Below are 20,062 nucleotides of genomic sequence, written 5' to 3'. Positions count from 1 at the left end.
GGCGTTTCTGCCTCAATGTTAAGTATAGGAAAAACGCAAACCGCTCTGAAAAACGGCAGTTCAGATCGGTTTGCCAGACGTTTTTGTTACAGTAGCTGTTCAGTAACAGCTTTACTGTAGCAATACATGAAATCTACTACACCAAAAACGCTTCCCAAAACCGCAAAATGCTAGCTGAAACACTACAGAAAAATAACAAAAAGCGTTTCAAAATCTGCTAGCATTTTGCGGATCTGCTAGCGGTTTTTGGTGTGCACCAGGCCTGAATCTGTCTATTAGTCTTTCTAAACAATCTATTTAATTGCCACAGCTTAGAAGCACTTCAAGAAACTTTACACATGCCATGATTTGTGATGAGAAATACACATCTTAAAAGCAGGAACCCAAGAGGTTAAACACACAGCCTAAGGGATTCAGGGGAAGCCTCGTTTTTTCTGGTCTCGCTGCTGCTGCCTGGGGGGAGATCTCACCGCTTCTGCTTGTGAGTCTCCATTAACTTTGCTCTCATCTCTCTCATCACCTCTTCAAAGCAGGCAGTATTCTTCCGTGCCATTGCTGCCTGCTCTAATCTCTATGAATTGACATTTACTGACACGTGTTGAGGTAATTACCGTACAAGCCGGTAATTTACCTCACTGCTCAGGAATTTCAGCTTTTCATGCGGTAATTGCTTTTATGAATTGACATTTTCTTAAAGGGATACTGTAGGGGGGTCAGGGGAAAATGAGTTGCACTTACCCGGGGCTTCTAACGGTCCCCCGCAGACATCCTGTGTTGGCGCAGCCACTCACCGATGCTCCGGCCCCGCCTCCGGTTCACTTCTGGAATTTCAGACTTTAAAGTCTGAAAACCACTGCGCCTGCGTTGCCGTGTCCTCGATCCCGCTGATGTCATCAAGAGAGCACAGCGCAGGCCCCGTATGGTCTGTGTCTGCGCAGTACACTCCTGGTGACATCAGCGGGAGCGAGGACACGGGCGTGCAGGCGCAATGGTTTTCTGACTTTAAAGTCAGAAATTCCAGAAGTGGACTGGAGGTGGGGCCGGAGCATCGGTGAGTGGCTGCGCCAACACAGGATGTCTGCGGGGGACCATTAGAAGCCCCGGGTAAGTTCAGCTCATTTTCCCCCGACCCCCTACAGTATCCCTTTAAGTGCTCGGTAAAGTCAGCTGTTTTCTGCATTACCAAATGCGATAATGCTTTATGAATCGACCCCAACGCAGTCAAAAACCTCAATGAAGCATCAAGTTCCTCTCAAAAAAATAAATAAATAAAAAAATGGCACACCTATCCACATGTCAGGCCATCTCTATCGAAGTGGCAGGTTCTGTGTTTTCCTCACACACAGAGATGTTGCTGCGGCTCATTTCTTTACAGTCATAGTATGCCTGATGCACATGTCTCTGTTCCCAGGGCCTCATAGCAACCTACCTTTCCTGTATGCAAATATCCTGCCGTGGTTCAGCTGTTTAACTTGGAGGCACAATATAACAGAGAAAACACATTAAGTGGAAAGTTTGCATCGAGCAAACAGTATGCAGCAAGGCTTCCATGCATCCAGCAGAGCTGTGCACTGAGGTCACCCCCGCTACAAACCAAACGCTACAAAGGAGGAGGAAACGACTGGAAAAAGACGCAGAAGGGACATGTGAAAATCTGACCTGTTTGAAGCCATTATCCCACCCTAACTCACAGTGACAAAACCCGAGGCTTCCTGTGATCTTTATCCCGGTCGTGGGAATGAGGCAGAATCTACTATGCAAAATCGCCTTTTTCTTGGCAACTTGTAAACGCTTGTCAACTTGAAAGGTTAAAAAGCAAAGGGATGCAATCCTTCACCTGCTGTCTCTCTCGCAAGAAAATCTGCCATAAACAGTGACACACAGCCAGCCTACCATCTGCAGAGGGGCACAGTCATTTCAGAATGGGTGGCTGCAGGAACAGAGGAAGGTCTGCTGAACATTCTCTGCAAGGGTGCATAATTCACACTTCAATAAGGCAGAGATGTATCATCCACAAGGAAAACCAAGGCAGTTGCCTAGGGAGAGTCTAGGGGCCTGGTGGATGGCAGTCCCCACCAAATCTTATTAAAAAAAGCCAGGTGATCATCGGTGGGCAAAAACTGCTGTATTGCCTAGGGCCCCATTTAATCTTAATCCTTTTCTATAGTGAAGTCCCCAGTATCCAGCACAGGTGGGGATTGCCTGGTGCAGCATACCTGTTCTTGCCAGTAGCTTCAGAAACTAAACAACCAGCCTAAAATAAGCACTAACCCCCCCCCCCCCCTTCCCTTGACAAAAGGCAGAGTGGTGCGCAGCAGAAACATACGATTCTTCCGGGTGCTGGTCATCCCTCCTGCAGCTCCCAGCTGCTTCACCGCATCATGTGACCCAATACGGGTCAGGTGACATGCCTGGGGAGCCTTACAAGGATGCACCAAGCAAAACAGCTGGGAGAGAAGACCAGCGCCTGGAGGATTCCTAAGCTATTTCCACTGCGCAACATTCTGCGTACCTAAAAAGAAACACCCCATTCTCTTCTTCCAGGCATGCCGGTTAGTGGAGATAGACGGATACTCGAGTTCCGGTTAAGCAGGACTTTACTGTATAACAGTTACGCTGCAGAATAATTCTGCATGGGAATTCTATGGGCCTGTTCACATCTCTGCGATGTAATGAATCACATTATTTTAACTCACTGCATGCAGGCTTTGTATTTAGGTATAGTATAATCTCATAATAAACTTGGGTATAGTAAACATACAGGTATAGTAAATTACTTCTCCATGTCCTGGCCAATGTCAATTATAAGTGTATGGGAGCAATGCCTGGTATAGTAAACTCTGATATAATAAACATTCAGGTATAGAGTTGGGTCGAACGGTTCGCCTGCGAACGGTTCCATGCGAACTTCCGTGGTTCGCGTCCCGCAGGCGAACTTTTGCGGAAGTTCGGTTCGCCCCATAATGCACCATGAGGGTCAACTTTGACCACCTAGGTTCTCAACATGCGGTACGCGTACCCCAGGGGGTACTTCTGATGGGTCCAGGGGGTACTCGAGCTTGATATACTTAACCAAGAACAACAAATTTAGAGATATAGAAAATTATAATTCTTATTTAAACAACACCAAATTAGTATTTTAGCTAATTAAAAGCAATAATAAATGCTTGCACGTTGTTTAGAACCAATTATCATGTACTACGATTAAATATATATTTGTCAAGGGGTACTTGTGATCATGTTTACTATGCTAGGGGGTACTCGATGAGTACTGGGTTTTAAAAGGGGTACACACTTATAAAATGTTGAGAAACATCACAGTCAGCAGGCCCAGTGTAGCCAATTAGGCTACACTAGCCCCTGGAGCCCCACCCCCCTTATATAAGGCAGGCAGCGGCGGCCATTACGGTCATTCGTGTGCCACTGCCTGCCTGCATTAGTGAGAGTAGGGTGAGCTGCTGCACTGTCTCTCATAGGGAAAGATTAGTTAGGCTTAGCTTGTCTCTGGCTGCATACCTGTTCTGTGAACCCACCACTGCATACCTGTACTGTGAACCCACCACTGCATACCTGTACAGTGAACCCACCACTGCATACCTGTACAGTGAACCCACCACTGCATACCTGTTCAGTGAACCCACCACTGCATACCTGTTCAGTGAACCCACCACTGCATACCTGTTCAGTGAACCCACCACTGCATACCTGTTCAGTGAACCCACCACTGCATACCTGTTCAGTGAACCCACCACTGCATACCTGTTCAGTGAACCCACCACTGCATACCTGTTCAGTGAACCCACCACTGCATACCTGTTCAGTGAACCCACCACTGCATACCTGTTCAGTGAACCCACCACTGCATACCTGTTCAGTGAACCCACCACTGCATACCTGTTCTGTGAACCCACCACTGCATACCTGTACAGTGAACCCACCACTGCATACCTGTACAGTGAACCCACCACTGCATACCTGTTCAGTGAACCCACCACTGCATACCTGTTCAGTGAACCCACCACTGCATACCTGTTCAGTGAACCCACCACTGCATACCTGTTCAGTGAACCCACCACTGCATACCTGTTCAGTGAACCCACCACTGCATACCTGTTCAGTGAACCCACCACTGCATACCTGTTCAGTGAACCCACCACTGCATACCTGTTCAGTGAACCCACCACTGCATACCTGTTCAGTGAACCCACCACTGCATACCTGTTCAGTGAACCCACCACTGCATACCTGTTCAGTGAACCCACCACTGCATACCTGTTCAGTGAACCCACCACTGCATACCTGTTCAGTGAACCCACCACTGCATACCTGTTCAGTGAACCCACCACTGCATACCTGTTCAGTGAACCCACCACTGCATACCTGTTCAGTGAACCCACCACTGCATACCTGTTCAGTGAACCCACCACTGCATACCTGTTCAGTGAACCCACCACTGCATACCTGTTCAGTGAACCCACCACTGCATACCTGTTCAGTGAACCCACCACTGCATACCTGTTCAGTGAACCCACCACTGCATACCTGTTCAGTGAACCCACCACTGCATACCTGTTCAGTGAACCCACCACTGCATACCTGTTCAGTGAACCCACCACTGCATACCTGTTCAGTGAACCCACCACTGCATACCTGTTCAGTGAACCCACCACTGCATACCTGTTCAGTGAACCCACCACTGCATACCTGTTCAGTGAACCCACCACTGCATACCTGTTCAGTGAACCCACCACTGCATACCTGTTCAGTGAACCCACCACTGCATACCTGTTCAGTGAACCCACCACTGCATACCTGTTCAGTGAACCCACCACTGCATACCTGTTCAGTGAACCCACCACTGCATACCTGTTCAGTGAACCCACCACTGCATACCTGTTCTGTGAACCCACCACTGCATACCTGTTCAGTGAACCCACCACTGCATACCTGTTCAGTGAACCCACCACTGCATACCTGTTCTGTGAACCCACCACTGCATACCTGTTCTGTGAACCCACCACTGCATACCTGTTCTGTGAACCCACCACTGCATACCTGTTCTGTGAACCCGCCACTGCATACCTGTTCTGTGAACCCACCACTGCATACCTGTTCAGTGAACCTGCCACTGCATACCTGTACTGTTCAGTGAACCCGCCACTGCATACCTGTTCTGTTCAGTGAACCCGCCACTGTATACCTGTTCTGTTCAGTGAACCCGCCACTGTATACCTGTTCTGTTCAGTGAACCCGCCACTGCAGTTGGCTGATGGTGTAATGGTTAAGGGCTCTGCCTCTGACACAGGAGACCAGGGTTCGAATCTCGGCTCTGCCTGTTCAGTAAGCCAGCACTAATTCAGTAGGAGACCTTTGGCAAGTCTCCCTTACACTGCTACTGCCAATAGAGCGCGCCCTAGTGGCTGCAGCTCTGGCGCTTTGAGTCCGCAAGGAGAAAAGCGCAATATAAATGTTATTTGTCTTGTCTTGTCTTGTCACTGTATACCTGTTCTGTTCAGTGAACAGTTTGGTGTGCCAGTGTGAAGCAGTACCTTAATTACACTACCTGATTGATCTATACACATGCAAGATGTTTTAAAGCACTTTAGGCCTGTCATTTAGCATTCAATATGATTTCTGCCCTTAAAACGCTGCTTTGCGTCAAATCCAGATTTTTCCCGGGGACTTTTGGCGTGTATCCCACTCCACCATGCCCCCCTCCAGGTGTTCGACCCCTTGAAACATCTTTTCCATCACTTTTGTGGCCAGCATAAATTTTTATTTGTTCAAAGTTCGCATCCCCATTGAAGTCTATTGCGGTTCGCGAACTTTAACGCGAACCGAACCTTCCGCGAAAGTTCGCGAACCCGGTTCGCGAACCTAAAATCGGAGGTTCGGCCCAACTCTATTCAGGTATAGTAAACTAGTTCTTGGCCACTACGTGATGCCGACTCCGGATATAGTGGGTGGCGGATGCGCCAGGCATCGGTGTGTGAGCTGATGCCTCAATGGGGTGCAAGGAATAGCACCGCTGTTATTCTTTAGCAAGGATGCACATTTGGTGAATAAACTACAATGTCTACAATACCTGAAGGTGGCCACTAACGGTCCAATTTCTTGTGAAAATTCATTCAAGCGATCAGAAATTGTGATCGGATTGGTTAAAATATTCTCTGTTGAAGGGCGCAATCGATTTCGAACGATTATAAAAATAGTCGTCTGATTGGATTTTCGTCAAACCTAAATTTGGATTTTCTTGTTGGTTGTGATCGATCGAAAGCAAAGATTGGTTTGTTGATGGTGTAGTGAACGATTTCACTTCCGATCAGAATTATCTGATTGCTCAATTTTTCGCTAGAAATTGGATTGTTAGTGGCCACCCTTAGGGCTGTATAGACAGGCAGCACGAATTCCAGACGGGACAAATCGCAGCATGCGTCCCGTAACTGGGTAAGAAAAAACTTCCTGTTCCCACTTCGGCAAATCATGCAGCCTTTCTCCAAAATGCAGTCAATCATCATGCAGTCCAACCCATGCTAAGTACTGCCCACGGAGGTATCGGAGCACAGGTTGGACTGCATGATAATTGGTGCATTTTGGATAGAGGCTGCATTCCTCTTATTAATGACGTTTTTTTCACAGGTGCAGGAACAAATGTGTACAAGTGTAATTTTAGACAGTGTAAAACCAGGCTGAGGTGGGTGTAATTGCCACAAATACATAAAGATCTTACCTTTTTCAGAATAGGATCCAAGAACATTCCAAGATGGTGACAAGTCCTCATGCACCAAGCACAGCATCATTTTCCGGTCTAGTAACTGTAAGTCCATGAGAGTCACATCAAGTGGATCCAGTATTTCCTCGTGGCTGGAGGAAGTTAAGCTCTCGCGTTGGTTCTTGAGGAAGTGAGCAATATTGCACGCTTTATCCATCACATAGTCTATAGTTGTGCAGGCCACAATGACTGGAGAATAGCCATCAGTGTGCATACACACTGCCACAGTCACTGACTCCGGGCAATTATGTCCTGGAAAATCACAAGCATGTTAAAAAAGGGCTTTGATACAGTAAAACTGGTTAATAATTTTAATTAAATAAATTAATCATTCACTTTAAAGGACCACTGTCACGAAAATGTGTTACATTTAAAATGTAAACTTTAAATGCAACATAACTAATCTCCTCACAGTGAATTCTCAGGGGTTTTTTATTTTAAAAGCACTTTCTGAATGGCAGTTGCTTCATCCAACTGCCAACGTAAAGTACAAGTGAAAATGGAATCTGTCCGGCATCTTTGTATAGCTGTTTTCCAGTGAATACTTTTGTAAAACAAAGGAAATACCGAGAACCCCCCATGAGGAGTTGGACAATTCCAAAACCTGTCACATCTGTCAGATCTTAAAAGCCTACTGTAAGCGACAACAACATAGCAGAAAAGTAATTGATAGTCCATTTTACTCTGGGAGAAACGTACTTCTGCTTACACACATGTATTTCCAATTGTACACAATAGTGGACCAATAGTGGCCCTTTAATGTAGATATACACTTTAATATAACCCAATTTGAGTCCCTCATTGTTACCTGGGGAAAAAAAGGTAAAAAGGTCAATACTGTTGATTTGGCTATAAACCAATGCGGAGGGGGGAATGTTGTGTTAGTATTGCAGACAGGGGATCTTTACTCCGCCAATGTAGCCAACTAGCACTCTGATCCCCACCGGCTGCATGTCACTCTGATCCCTCAAAATGCAGAATGCGCTTGTGAAGTGTGTTGGCAAAACAATTCTGGTGCAGAGACTGTTTTGGGTTTAGGGTTAACCTTCAGTTTTCATTTGGAACGGTAGATTTAGAGTTTGCCTGAATGACAGGGACTGTGCTGTAATAGCACTATATCCTCCTCTCATTTCCTGCAGGAAAAAAATAAATTAGAATAGAAACCTCAACCTTCCGGGTTGCAGAATTTTGATAGAACACCAGATTTGCTCTCCCTCTATGGTATTGTTATTGCGCCCACAACAGCACTTGTGCTACTTTTCCACCATGTTTAGCAGTTATACATTTAGTAAAATAAGTTAGGTGGAGGGCCTATACTAAACAGCCCGGGGATAACAACGCCCTGAACTGCCATACAATATTAAACACATGAGAATAGTATGAAAAGGTGGAAGTGCATTCCAGACTAGCTGTAGTCAGCTGTTGCTTGTCGCGGGCGTTTTGTGATGACAGATATCGCTATAATGATGTGTGTACTTGAGGGGAGGGAAGGGGGGGATTCGTGTAAAAGTTCAATTCAGTTTGAATTGTTTGTTTTTTTTCAGCACTGGGTTACTGTTGTGTAATTAAAGTACCTGGAGCAGTCTTGTAGCTCTAGTGATCAGTGGCATTGCTAGAGAATATGGGGCACAATTTTTATGGGCCCATCAGATCTAGGCCCTCTTGCAATGCCACTTGCCCCTACCCTATGGATATGAGCTGACAGGGCAATTTACATTTTCATGCAATGTGCACTGCGTATAGTCCGTGGGCACTGAGACAAAGACAGAGGCTGGATAAACAAAGTGAACACATAAAGTACCCTCTAGGCTCAATCTTCTCCAGGGCCCCTTAGCAGTTGCTATGGCTATTTCCACGCCCCTGCTGGTGATGTATCTGGTTTCCCAGCTCTGCTAATTTGCTGTTCCCTTTATATGAGTATCATATTTCTCATCATTGGCCTCCGACCTTCTGTTACTCCGACACATAACCATAAACTCTGAAAGTGGACCTGAACTCTTGTACAGCACAGAAGAAAAACAGAGAAATGCACCCTGTATGCATTTAGAGAGTTTAGCCTGCCCAATTCCCCCTCATCTGTGGCTAATCACAAGTTGTAATTTCATCTCTCCCCTGTGTCACCTGACCGCCAACATCAGATAAGCTCATTTGAAAGCATAGGCTGTGAACAATAGGTCTGCTTCCATGAATCAAGAAGTAGAAACCGTGCAATTTATTTCAGGATTTGTATCCGCTGTAACAAAAAAAAATGCTTTTCTTTAAAAGGTTATTATTTATTATGCTGTTGCGTATCTTTTAGAGCAGAGAGGATGTTCTGCGTTCGGGTCCGCTTTAAGAGGACAACTGGTGAAAAAATAAGCCTATGCAAGAGCCTGCAATGGATCTCTATTATTGCTTTGCAGATTGGTTGGTAGGGTTAATCACTCACCAGTTCGCCTACAAATCAAAAACTCCAACCCCTCCATCTGCAAGACAGCCCCACCTCCACCTGCGTTGCCACAGCCCGCCCTAGTTTGGCAGCCACCAATTAGGTCATGGCTGCCAAGCTAGGGGCGGGCCGAGGTGACACAGGGGGTGATAGCTTCGGAGGACTTCAGAAAATAATGCCATGGCAGCTTTGCCAAGTAGGGGAATGGAGAATCTGACATTAATGGGTGAGCAGGTGAGTGATTAATCTTCCCAGTGTTTCATTTCTGTGCAATTTTGTACTTAAAGTGGTACAATTTTTTTTCTTCAAGTGTTTCTTTATATTGTAAAGCTTTTTTGCAGACTGCTTGCAAGTTGGCGGTCTTGCAAGCTGTCCACAAGCATGTGTACAATATTAACCACTTCACCACTGAAGGGTTTTACCCCTTGAGCACCAGAGCATTTTTTACCTTTCAGCGCTCCTTCCGTTCATTCGTCTATAACTTAATCATTACTTATCACAATGAAATGGACTATATCTTGTTTTTTTTGGCCACCAATTAGGCTTTCTTTAGGTGGGACATTATGCCAAGAATTATTTTATTCTAAATGTGTTTTAATGGGAAAATAGGAAAAAATGTGGGAAAAAAATGTTATTTTTCAGTTTTCTGCCTTTATAGTTTTTAAATAATGCATGCTACTGTAATTAAAAGTCATGAAATTTATTTGCCCATTTGTCCCGGTTACAAAACCGTTTAAATTGCATCCCTATCACAATGTTTGGCGCCAATATTTTATTTGGAAATAAAGGTGCATTTTTTTTTCAGTTTTGCGTCCATGCCTAATTACAAGCCCATAGTTTATAAAGTAACAGTGTTATACCCTCTTGACATAAATATTTAAAAAGTTCAGTCCCTAAGGTAACTATTTATGTATTTTTTTTTTTTAATTACAAAAAAAAAATTGGGGAGTTGTAAGGAAACGCGGAAAAGCCGCCGTCTCTCAAGGTGAGGCGGCTGTTTCCGCGTCCAGCATGGCGTCACAACGTGGAAAAAACGCCGCATGCCGCATAGGCAGTACGGCGGAATTCGCATTGGTAACGGCGGAATCCGCATCAGAGGCGGCTCCCGCACTCGAGACTTTGCTAAACAGTTCTGGTGTGGCTAGGACTCATAGTCCACCTGGATTCAGAGTTACACGCGTGCGCGCACAGAGGCAGAGTTTAAATAACAGTCAGAAGGGAGTCAGCTGACCAGCGGGGTCAGCTGACATTTTCCACTGCTCCCATTGGTCCAGCAATTAGGGAGGTCCTGGAAAGGTCCTTGTGTATATATACTGCTGGCTGTTCACTTGCTCCTTGTCTGGCGTTGCGATCACATACGTGGAAGCACCCAGATCCGTAGTCAGATCCACAAGTGTGCCGGGACCAGCTGGAGCTGTAATCCTACACTTAGCTAGATTCTTTTGATAGCTAAAGTACTAGTTTGATTGTGATTATTTGTTATGACCTATTTTCCTGCCTGACTATCCTCCTGAAACTTTGATCCTGTACCTCGATATTTCTGATACTCTGTTGCCGAACCCCGGCTCATCCTTAGACTCTGCTTCTGCCTCCTGATCTTGTACCTCGATATTTCTGATACCCTGTTGCCGAACCCTGCCTGTACCTTGACTCCGCCTTTGCTTTACGATACTGTACGTTATCTGTCCGTGTGTGTACGACCTGGCTTGTCCGACCTCACTGTTGGAGGCGGTTCCCCGTCCTGTCAGTGACACCTTCTCCAGAGTGTCACTTCCAGATCAGCCTTCCTACTGTCAGTCTGACTCCTCCCGTCTTGGAGAGCTCAGGTCTGCGGAAGGAATCTGTGCAGTACTCCTTGCTGCACTGAGGCTTAGTCCTCTGTGTTACTGTTACACCTAACACTACACTCTACTCAGGTGAACAGAGGTTAGCTAGTATATCGGATTATCGGTGATACTGCAGATCACATATAATCTGGTATACATCTGTATTCCCCGTGATACTGCAGATCACCGGTAATCAGATCCTCTCTGTGCTCACCGATCGTTACAGGAGTGTGGGAGGTAATGAGTTAATTTTTAATGTATAACTAATGTATTTGTATATGAAAAATGCTTTAGGGTGTAGTTTTACTATTTGGCCACAAGATGGCCACAGTGAGTTTTTGTTTATGCGACGAAGTTTAGGGAGGCTGGGCAACTTTTTTTTTCACAATGATCGCGCTGCTTCTCGTAGAAGCAGCTGATCATTGCGGGGGGCTTAGATCAACGAACGGGAAAGGTTTTTCCCGTTCATTGATCTCCGGGCGAGCGGGCGGCGGCGTACACGAGCTCGGGGGCGCTCGGACGAGCGAGCGGGAGCGCGGACAGCGGCGGGAGTGGTGTCAGGTATGGATTTCTCCGTACCTTGGTGGTAAAAGGATGGAAAAAGGGACGGAGAAATCTGTACCGCTGGGGGTAAAGTGGTTAAAAAAAATGTAAGCTTTTTATTTTTTTTAAAAACAATATTTACTGCTTTGGTCAGTAGTGCTGCTGCCCATAGCTATTTATTTATTTACACCAAGAATTCTTTATTATGGATCCAATACAGATGTTTGTATTGAATCCAATACAATAGGATCATTTACAGCCACGTTTCCATGTCCCCCTGCGGGGATGACAAACGCTGCATGCAAGGAAGCGCCGCCACAAGCCGCTAAATGCTTTTCTGCAAGCTTGCAAAAAACCTTTTGCAACGAGACGCCTGCTGCTGCGGACAGATGGTTCCGATGCCCATCTGAAAACAAGCTGAAAGGTGCCGTTTTATAACGTACAGTGCCTTGCTCCTCTTTTTGCTGCACATTCACTGTTCCTTTGCAAAGTGCACATATCAGCACCAGGGCAGTGGAGTGGGTACAAAAATCATCCGACTCAAACTCCGACTCCTCAGTTTATGAAATCACCGACTAGGACTCCAGGTACCAAAAATTGCTCCAACTCCGACTCCTCAACTCCGACTCCAGAGCCCTGATCAGCACAAATCCAACTGTGCTCAATTTCCCTAGCAGCGCTTTGTGCCAGATTTAATTTTCTGCATATTTAGGAATGTGAATTAAATAAAAAATATTAACAAATAATAACAACAATAGCAATGGCCTTCTGACCTGGCAGAACGGAGAGCAGGGAATTTGCACTGAGACGCTCTGCAAACATCACATGCCGGTGACTGGACCCGTAGTAAACAAGATAAAACTCTGCATCTTCTGGGAGGTGGAGATCCTCAGCAAACTTTGCATAGACAGTCATCTGACCCTAAAAATACAAAAGAAGGGACAATTATTAACCCTGCTGCATAGCAAGGAAACTGAAACCAGGAGCCTTAAAGTAAACCTGAAGTCACATGTGACAAGGCGAGAAACATATTCACAGATGATCTTACCTCTACTAAGAAAATTATTTGTAGTCCCTTTATGTTTTCCAGTACAGGAATAGTTAAAAAAAAAAAAAAAAACTTGCATTACTATCGATGCAAAAGAGCTTCTCTGAGCTTGCTGACTTGAACAGCAAAGAAACCGTGAGCAACAGCTTGAGATAAGATTCTACTGCAGGAAAGTTCAAAGAGCCATCAGTTCTGCCTATTTTACAGCTTCAAAGGCAGAGTGCGGATTCTAAACTGCAACCGTGACAGTAGGATGATATAATTACAGCTATACAAATAAAAATATGAGACTTTTCTGAGGCCTAGGAGCCACTACAAAGCACTATAGCAATTGCTAGCAATTTGCGTATTGCAAGCAATTTTGGGAGCGATTTCCCTCCTCCTATACAATACATTAAAATGGAAATGCTCCCAAAAATCTGCATGTCCTGTGATTGCGATTTACCTAATAGCAATGGCTCTAGTAGAATCGGTCCCATCCACTTATATTAGCAAAATGTTTAGGGAAATCATTAATGATTAAGGCTGGTTTCACACCAGGCCGTTGCGTTTTAGGGGACGTTAAGGTCGCATAACGTGCCCCTAACGCAACGCCTGGTGCTCTCTGATGTGGACGTCAGAGTGAGCCGCGTTGTGCAGCTCACTCTGGCGTCCGTGATGCCGTGATGCGCACTCTTGGACGCATGCGGCATCACGTGGTCCCGCTCGGCCAATCGCCACACAGAGCGGCCGCTCCAGGAAGTAAACACTGCACGTCACTGAGTGCAGTGAATATTAATTAGCCATGTGCCTGGCCGCTCTCCGCTCCTCCCCAACTTTACTGAGCATGTGCAAGCAGTCTAACACGGCTCTGCCGCGTGTTAAGTACTGCATGCAATACGTTGTGTTATGGCGCAGCGTTACAATGTAACGCAACGTGGGCACTGTGAACAGCCCATTGATTTTTCATTGCTGTGCGGTGGGGTGCGTTACAGGCTGCTCTAACGTGCGCCTGTAACGTCCCACTGTGAAACCAGCCTTAAAGTGTTCCCTAAATGCTCAAAAAAAATGCTCTATTGGGTTCAAGGCCTCACATGAGAGAGAGGATCACACTTTTTTCCTGCATATGCAGTTTTCTAGCGGTTTGCATGTTTTATACATATGCGTTTTGTATGCGTTTTCAATGCCTTTCTCTATTGCATTTTATGCAAATCACAACAGGAAGCGGAAATACATCAGAAAACTATTTTTTAAAAAAAGGCAAATAAAAACACATGAAAAACACCTACAAAACGTATTAGTCATTTGACTTTCATTAATGTGCGTTTAAGAAAAATAGGCAACAAAACCAACGTTTTTAAAAACGCATGTTATAAAAGCGCATTTTTTATATGCATTTTTTTTTTCCGCAACACTAGCGTTTCTGCGAAGTGTGTTCCTAGCCTGAAGCTTCAATTTCAAGTGTGTGATTCAGACAGTAATTATACATGAAAGATGAGCAGGATGCATGCAACTAGTATTGTGTAAAAGGAGATACATTTGGCAGCCTCCATATCCCACTCACTTTAGTTGTGCTTTAAGCAGCATTAACAGCCGATATTAATTTGTTCCCACATTTTAGCCGCATAAAATATTGTATCCAAATACAGAGCAACACTGGGTGTGAGAAAGCTCAGTGAACCTCAAAAGTTTTTTTTTAAATGAAAAAAACAGATACCTACCTAAGGAGGGGGAAGGCTCTGGGTCCTATAGTGCCTTCCCGTTCCTGTCTCCTCATTCCAGCCCTGTCTCCCTTGTTAGCAGTCCCCAACCAATGGGTCAGAGACTGTTCTCTGCCGCTGTGGCAGGCTTCTGAAGCCCGAATGCTCCCAAAGATGGGCCATTCAGTTAGGCGCATGCACAAGCACCCTCTCTTGTGCATGCGCAATACAGAGCCGCCAGTCTTTGGGAGCATTCAGGCTCTGGAAGCTTCCTGTGATGGGAGATTTGAACGGGCGCTGGAATGAGGGGACAGTGAGAGGAACAGGAAGGCTCTATAGGTCCCAGAGCCTTCCCTCTCCTTAGGCAAGTATCTTTTATTTTAAAAATGCTTCAGGTTTGCTTAAACTCAATACACTACTGCAAACTGGTGTACCCCAATGCTGTGTCTATTAATGCAATTAGCTAATTCAAAATAATGTATTACAGCTGAGAATAGACTTATACTGTTATGTACACAATTACTTTTATTCATCTAACATGCTTTCTATTTGCCAACTTTATTTCACAAACAACTGCAACAGATGGGCAGTCAAGGGGAAAAAAAAACCCAATACAAAATATTTAGAAATGTATCATTACTAGGCAATAAAGGATACATTCACATCCTACATTACACTGTTATAAACAGGACTGAAGTGGCCCGCACATACATTAGCCCTGATCTGTCCTGAACAGATGGTGACTGTCACTGGAACACAGCACAACAAACCACATCATTCACAGCACTGTACGTAACTCCACATCTCCAGAATTCCAGCACATAATATCTCCTAGGCACTGGCATGTCTAATAAGGCTCAAATACGTCACTGGCAGGTACAAGCAGAAAGGAAAAGGAAAATATGAGTTTCAGCCATCTGAAATATTTGGCAAAATAGCTGATCTTAGACTGTATGGCTGTTGTGACAAAATGCAATCATTTCTGTGGCTCTGCTGTCAAACATAGTGCAATGAGCAAGCATTGCAGAAAGTAATGTATTGCAGTATTTGTGTCAACTGTAACAAGGGACCAAAATTCTGTAGCTACCCCACTAGTGCTGTGACTTTATCAACAACCACCGTATGTAAGCACTTTCTCATGAAGAGGACCCTCTGTGGCCCCCAAAACAATTGTCAATTTTTGTGTAGACGCATGCATTACCCCTGGTGTGCTAACCAATTTTGAACTTTACCAAGTAAATGAGGTAATGTAGGGTATTATACACACATAAATACAAGCTCTGCAACACATTCATTGCGAGCTGCAGCAAGACGGCCGTTTTCCCCGGCCCTCTGAAAGGTCTCAGACACAGGTGAGTCCTCCTGAACACTTCCCCGGCCCTCTGAAAGGCCTCAGACACAGGTGAGTCCTCCTGAACACTTCCCCAGCCCTCTGAAAGGCCTTAGACACAGGTGAGTCCTTCTGAACACTTCCCCGGCCCTCTGAAAGGCCTCAGACACAGGTGAGTCCTTCTGAACACTTCCCTGGCCCCCTGAAAGGCCTCAGACACAGGTGAGTCCTTCTGAACACTTCCCTGGCCCCCTGAAAGGCCTCAGACACAGGTGAGTCCTTCTGAACACTTCCCCGGCCCTCTGAAAGGCCTCAGACACAGGTGAGTCCTCCTGAACTTCCTAATTAATTTGGCGGCCAAGTGCTCACAATATTGCACCACCCCTAAGGGGAGTCACTCTGGTGCCCGGAATACTATTCGACTAAAATGTAATTAACCAGAGCGTCTACATGTGCTTATATTCTTTATTTGTTGTCTGCAAAATATTTTGGATACAAAACTTGGTTCACACTACTTAAAAACCTCTAAAAACAACCTCGACCACTTGAGCTTTCAGAATTCTTCACCCACTGTCCCTATGATGGTATTATACCAGATCGATCACCCAGCCAAAGCCTATGCAAATCAATCGGTTACCAATTCATATTAGGACAATCGTGGGCCCTCCACCGGGCGTACACCATGAGGCCTCTTCATTCACACACTATAACTGACAGTGCACTGTCACAACCTAGCCTTCCACTGTATGTATCAAGTCACTTCCCTATTTGATCACCCTCTGCTGTTTCCTATTCATGGGGATATAGCCTTAGTTATGCAACCCGTCATTATGGCATTTGCATGGTCTGATCATATATGCTGGTTGGGTAAGGTACCATTCAACAGTTAGCTTGGATCCCTCAGACTTCCGTCCTTTTACGGATTTCCGTGCTGTGTATACAGTGTGTGTTGAAAACCGCTGTGATTACTCACGACCTTGCGTTCAGCTGTCCGTATCTTCAGGGGGAGCTTGGCTCAGGGCTCTTCTGCCCGACGCTTTTGCTGCGTCACCTCATTCATACTCGCGCAGCTGGCCGCTCCGGTCTCCTCTCTTCAGCAGTATCTAGCAGCAGTTCATGGCGTGTCCCGGCGTCCCAGGATGGTGAGCGCTCACTTGGTCGGCTTGGCCCCGCTAGCTGCGCGAGTATGAATGAGGTGACGCAGCAAAAGCGTCGGGCAGAAGAGCCCTGAGCTAAGCTCCCCCTGAAGATACGGACAGCTGAACGCAAGGTCGTGAGTAATCACAGCGGTTTTCAACACACACTGTATACACAGCACGGAAATCCGTAAAAGGACGGAAGTCTGAGGGATCCAAGCTAACTGTTGAATGGTACCTTACCCAACCAGCATATATGATCAGACCATGCAAATGCCATAATGACGGGTTGCACAACCAAGGCTATATCCCCATGAATAGGAAACAGCAGAGGGTGATCAAATAGGGAAGTGACTTGATACATACAGTGGAAGGCTAGGTTGTGACAGTGCACTGTCAGTTATAGTGTGTGAATGAAGAGGCCTCATGGTGTACGCCCGGTGGAGGGCCCACGATTGTCCTAATATGAATTGGTAACCGATTGATTTGCATAGGCTTTGGCTGGGTGATCGATCTGGTATAATACCATCATAGGGACAGTGGGTGAAGAATTCTGAAAGCTCAAGTGGTCGAGGTTGTTTTTAGAGGTTTTTAAGTAGTGTGAACCAAGTTTTGTATCCAAAATATTTTGCAGACAACAAATAAAGAATATAAGCACATGTAGACGCTCTGGTTAATTACATTTTAGTCGAAGAGTCCTCCTGAACACTTCCCCAGCCCTCTGAAAGGCCTCAGACACAGGTGAGTCCTTCTGAACACTTCCCCAGCCCTCTGAAAGGCCTCAGACACAGGTGAGTCCTCCTGAACACTTCCCCAGCCCTCTGAAAGGCCTCAGACACAGGTGAGTCCTTCTGAACACTTCCCCAGCCCTCTGAAAGGCCTCAGACACAGGTGAGTCCTCCTGAACACTTCCCCAGCCCTCTGAAAGGCCTCAGACACAGGTGAGTCCTCCTGAACACTTCCCCAGCCCTCTGAAAGGCCTCAGACACAGGTGAGTCCTTCTGAACACTTCCCCAGCCCTCTGAAAGGCCTCAGACACAGGTGAGTCCTCCTGAACACTTCCCCAGCCCTCTGAAAGGCCTCAGACACAGGTGAGTCCTTCTGAACACTTCCCCAGCCCCCTGAAAGGCCTCAGACAAAGGTGAGTCCTCCTGAACACTGCAGCCGTTCTCGGTGTAATTTGTATTCTCTGAAAAGCCATTTAGTGAGCTGCGACAGCAATCATTTCTTCAGCCAATTACATGAAACTTAAGTAAGTAAGAGCCTGAATAACATTTCCAATGGGAATCAAATCACATGACAGAATCTTCCTGGGTCACAGCAAATCGCTTTATTCGCTCTTTTGTCTTCCATGAATGCCTTTATATTTCTCTACTCCGGAGAGAAGCTGCCTTCTCTTCCATGGCTTGACATACCATAAATGTTGCTATACTGCTAGCGTTACTTGCACTAAATGTGACACAATCTCTCTACTGCAGTCCACAAAGGCACAGCTTTTAAAAAATAAAGGTGGCCGTTCATCTGTAGACTGGGCGGCCGATCGACCATCAGATTTGATAATTATCAAATTTGATGAAAATCAATGCTGCCACAAGCATGTCCAATGGACAATTCGACCAATTTTGGGGCAATATTTTGGTCACTTGTATCAATCGAACATGCTGGAAAATCTTAGGCCAACATGCTTGATTGGGTGCGTGGCGGTAACAACAAACGTGCCAGAAACACCCTGCCAATGTCCCCACTCATGTTTTATGCCCTTGCGGTGCCCGTGCAGTTATACTTTACCTGTCCACGCTGAGTATCCATGCCCTTTATCACACATTTGGGCCCCACGTGACGTGACTACAGGCATATAGCATGAGGAGTATGTCACACGTACCATAAGGTCGGCAACCACATGGGGGTGCAAATGTGGCTTACGGCTGCCAACAGATCTCTCTCCGACCAGATTTGATCTTCGTCAATCAGTCGCCAAAATAACTAGATGTATGGCCACCTTAAGGTTTTCCAAAAGATGAAAATGCTGGGGAACAAATATTCTCTACATAGGCCAAGAAACTTGAGGGCAGGGCGGTATTTCCTCCAACACCACATAGGCAACAGCAATTTAAAAACAAGTCATTAAAGGGTACCTCAGATGAACATAAAGGCTATATTTATACTTACCTGGGGATTCCTCCAGCCCATGGGTCGTTTGGGCTCCCTCGCCATCCTCTCCGGCCACTCTGTTGTCTTCTAATCAGCCCTGGTTATCTGGCCAGTGGCAGGCTTCTGCATGGCGTGCTGCCGCGGTGTTCCTGACTGCGGGAATGCTGCGGGGTGCACCCATAGCTAAGCCATGCATGTGCAGAAAAGCGCAGCTGGCCAGATAACCGAGGCTGATTAGAAGACAACAGAGTAGCCAGAGAGGATGGTGAGGGAGCCAAAACCCCTCATGGGGCTGACCCTGAATAAGCATGCAGATCAGATGTTTCTGAGTGAAGTCTGACTGGATTAGCCATGCTTGTTTCAGGTGTGTGATTCAGGCACTATTGCTGTATGAAAGATCAGTAGGATGGTATTGTTTAAAAAGGAACTAAATATGGCAGCCTCCATATACACATCACTTCAGGTGTCCTTTAAATTGTAGTCCCTACAGGAGGCAGAAGCACGAGGGGACATTTGAATGCGTTCCTTGCCTGTCCCCTTGTGCAGAGAGAGACTTCTGCAGTCATACTGCAAAAACCAAGCTACGACACAAAGTAGGCTGCACTAGACAGCTGTGGCAAAGTATGGGGTGCCTTGAAATCAGAGTAAAAAAAAAAAAAAAGGCTAAAACATCTTTTAATTCCTCTTGCAGTAAAGTGTCTGTACCTTCTAACTACTATTTCGCCTAGAGCAGCGAGTGTCCTCATTCTATGTGCCAAAGCAACCAATCAAAACACTTCTTTCAACAGCCAAAACTGGTTGCTCTGGGCAACTGTTGAATATTTGCTCCAGTTTCCTTTGCACTGTGTTAATAAATCAGACCCTTAAAGAAAATCAGAGACTAAGACATAGAACTAATAGATACTTACCTGGGGCTTCCTCCAGCCCCATAAGCACGTGTGGGTCCTTCGCTGTCCTCCTGCAGTCTGCCGTTCAGACTCGATCAGCCCTGGTAACTGGCTCAGTCGCGTCAGTCCGGGTCTACTGCGCATGCGCAGGAGGGTCCGCGCCAGGGATGCTCAAAAAGCTGTTTCCGGATGAAATCCGAATAGGTTTATTCGGATTTCATCCTGCTAATTAAATCACCTGTGCAGGCGAGGGGGGGTTAAT

The 20,062-nt window shown here is 45.8% G+C and overlaps 1 protein-coding gene across 2 annotated transcripts in view; it reads right to left on the bottom strand.

The window, feature by feature from the left end:
• ARHGEF28 (Rho guanine nucleotide exchange factor 28) overlaps positions 1-20,062 on the bottom strand; it is a 346,228-nt gene that overhangs the window by 227,521 nt on the left and 98,645 nt on the right. For both annotated transcript variants that reach the window (XM_068248416.1, XM_068248426.1), the window contains exons 3-4: positions 12,343-12,490; positions 6,731-7,024 (exon numbers count right to left, since the gene is read on the bottom strand). In XM_068248416.1, the coding sequence (XP_068104517.1) occupies positions 6,731-7,024; positions 12,343-12,490 (442 nt within the window). The remainder of the gene's footprint in view (positions 1-6,730; positions 7,025-12,342; positions 12,491-20,062) is intronic.

This window comes from Hyperolius riggenbachi, chromosome 1 (assembly GCF_040937935.1).
Source record: "Hyperolius riggenbachi isolate aHypRig1 chromosome 1, aHypRig1.pri, whole genome shotgun sequence".
Lineage (NCBI taxonomy): Eukaryota > Metazoa > Chordata > Amphibia > Anura > Hyperoliidae > Hyperolius > Hyperolius riggenbachi.
The sequence above is the reverse complement of the archived record's forward strand: the minus strand, read 5'-3'. Positions and strand labels throughout refer to the sequence as shown.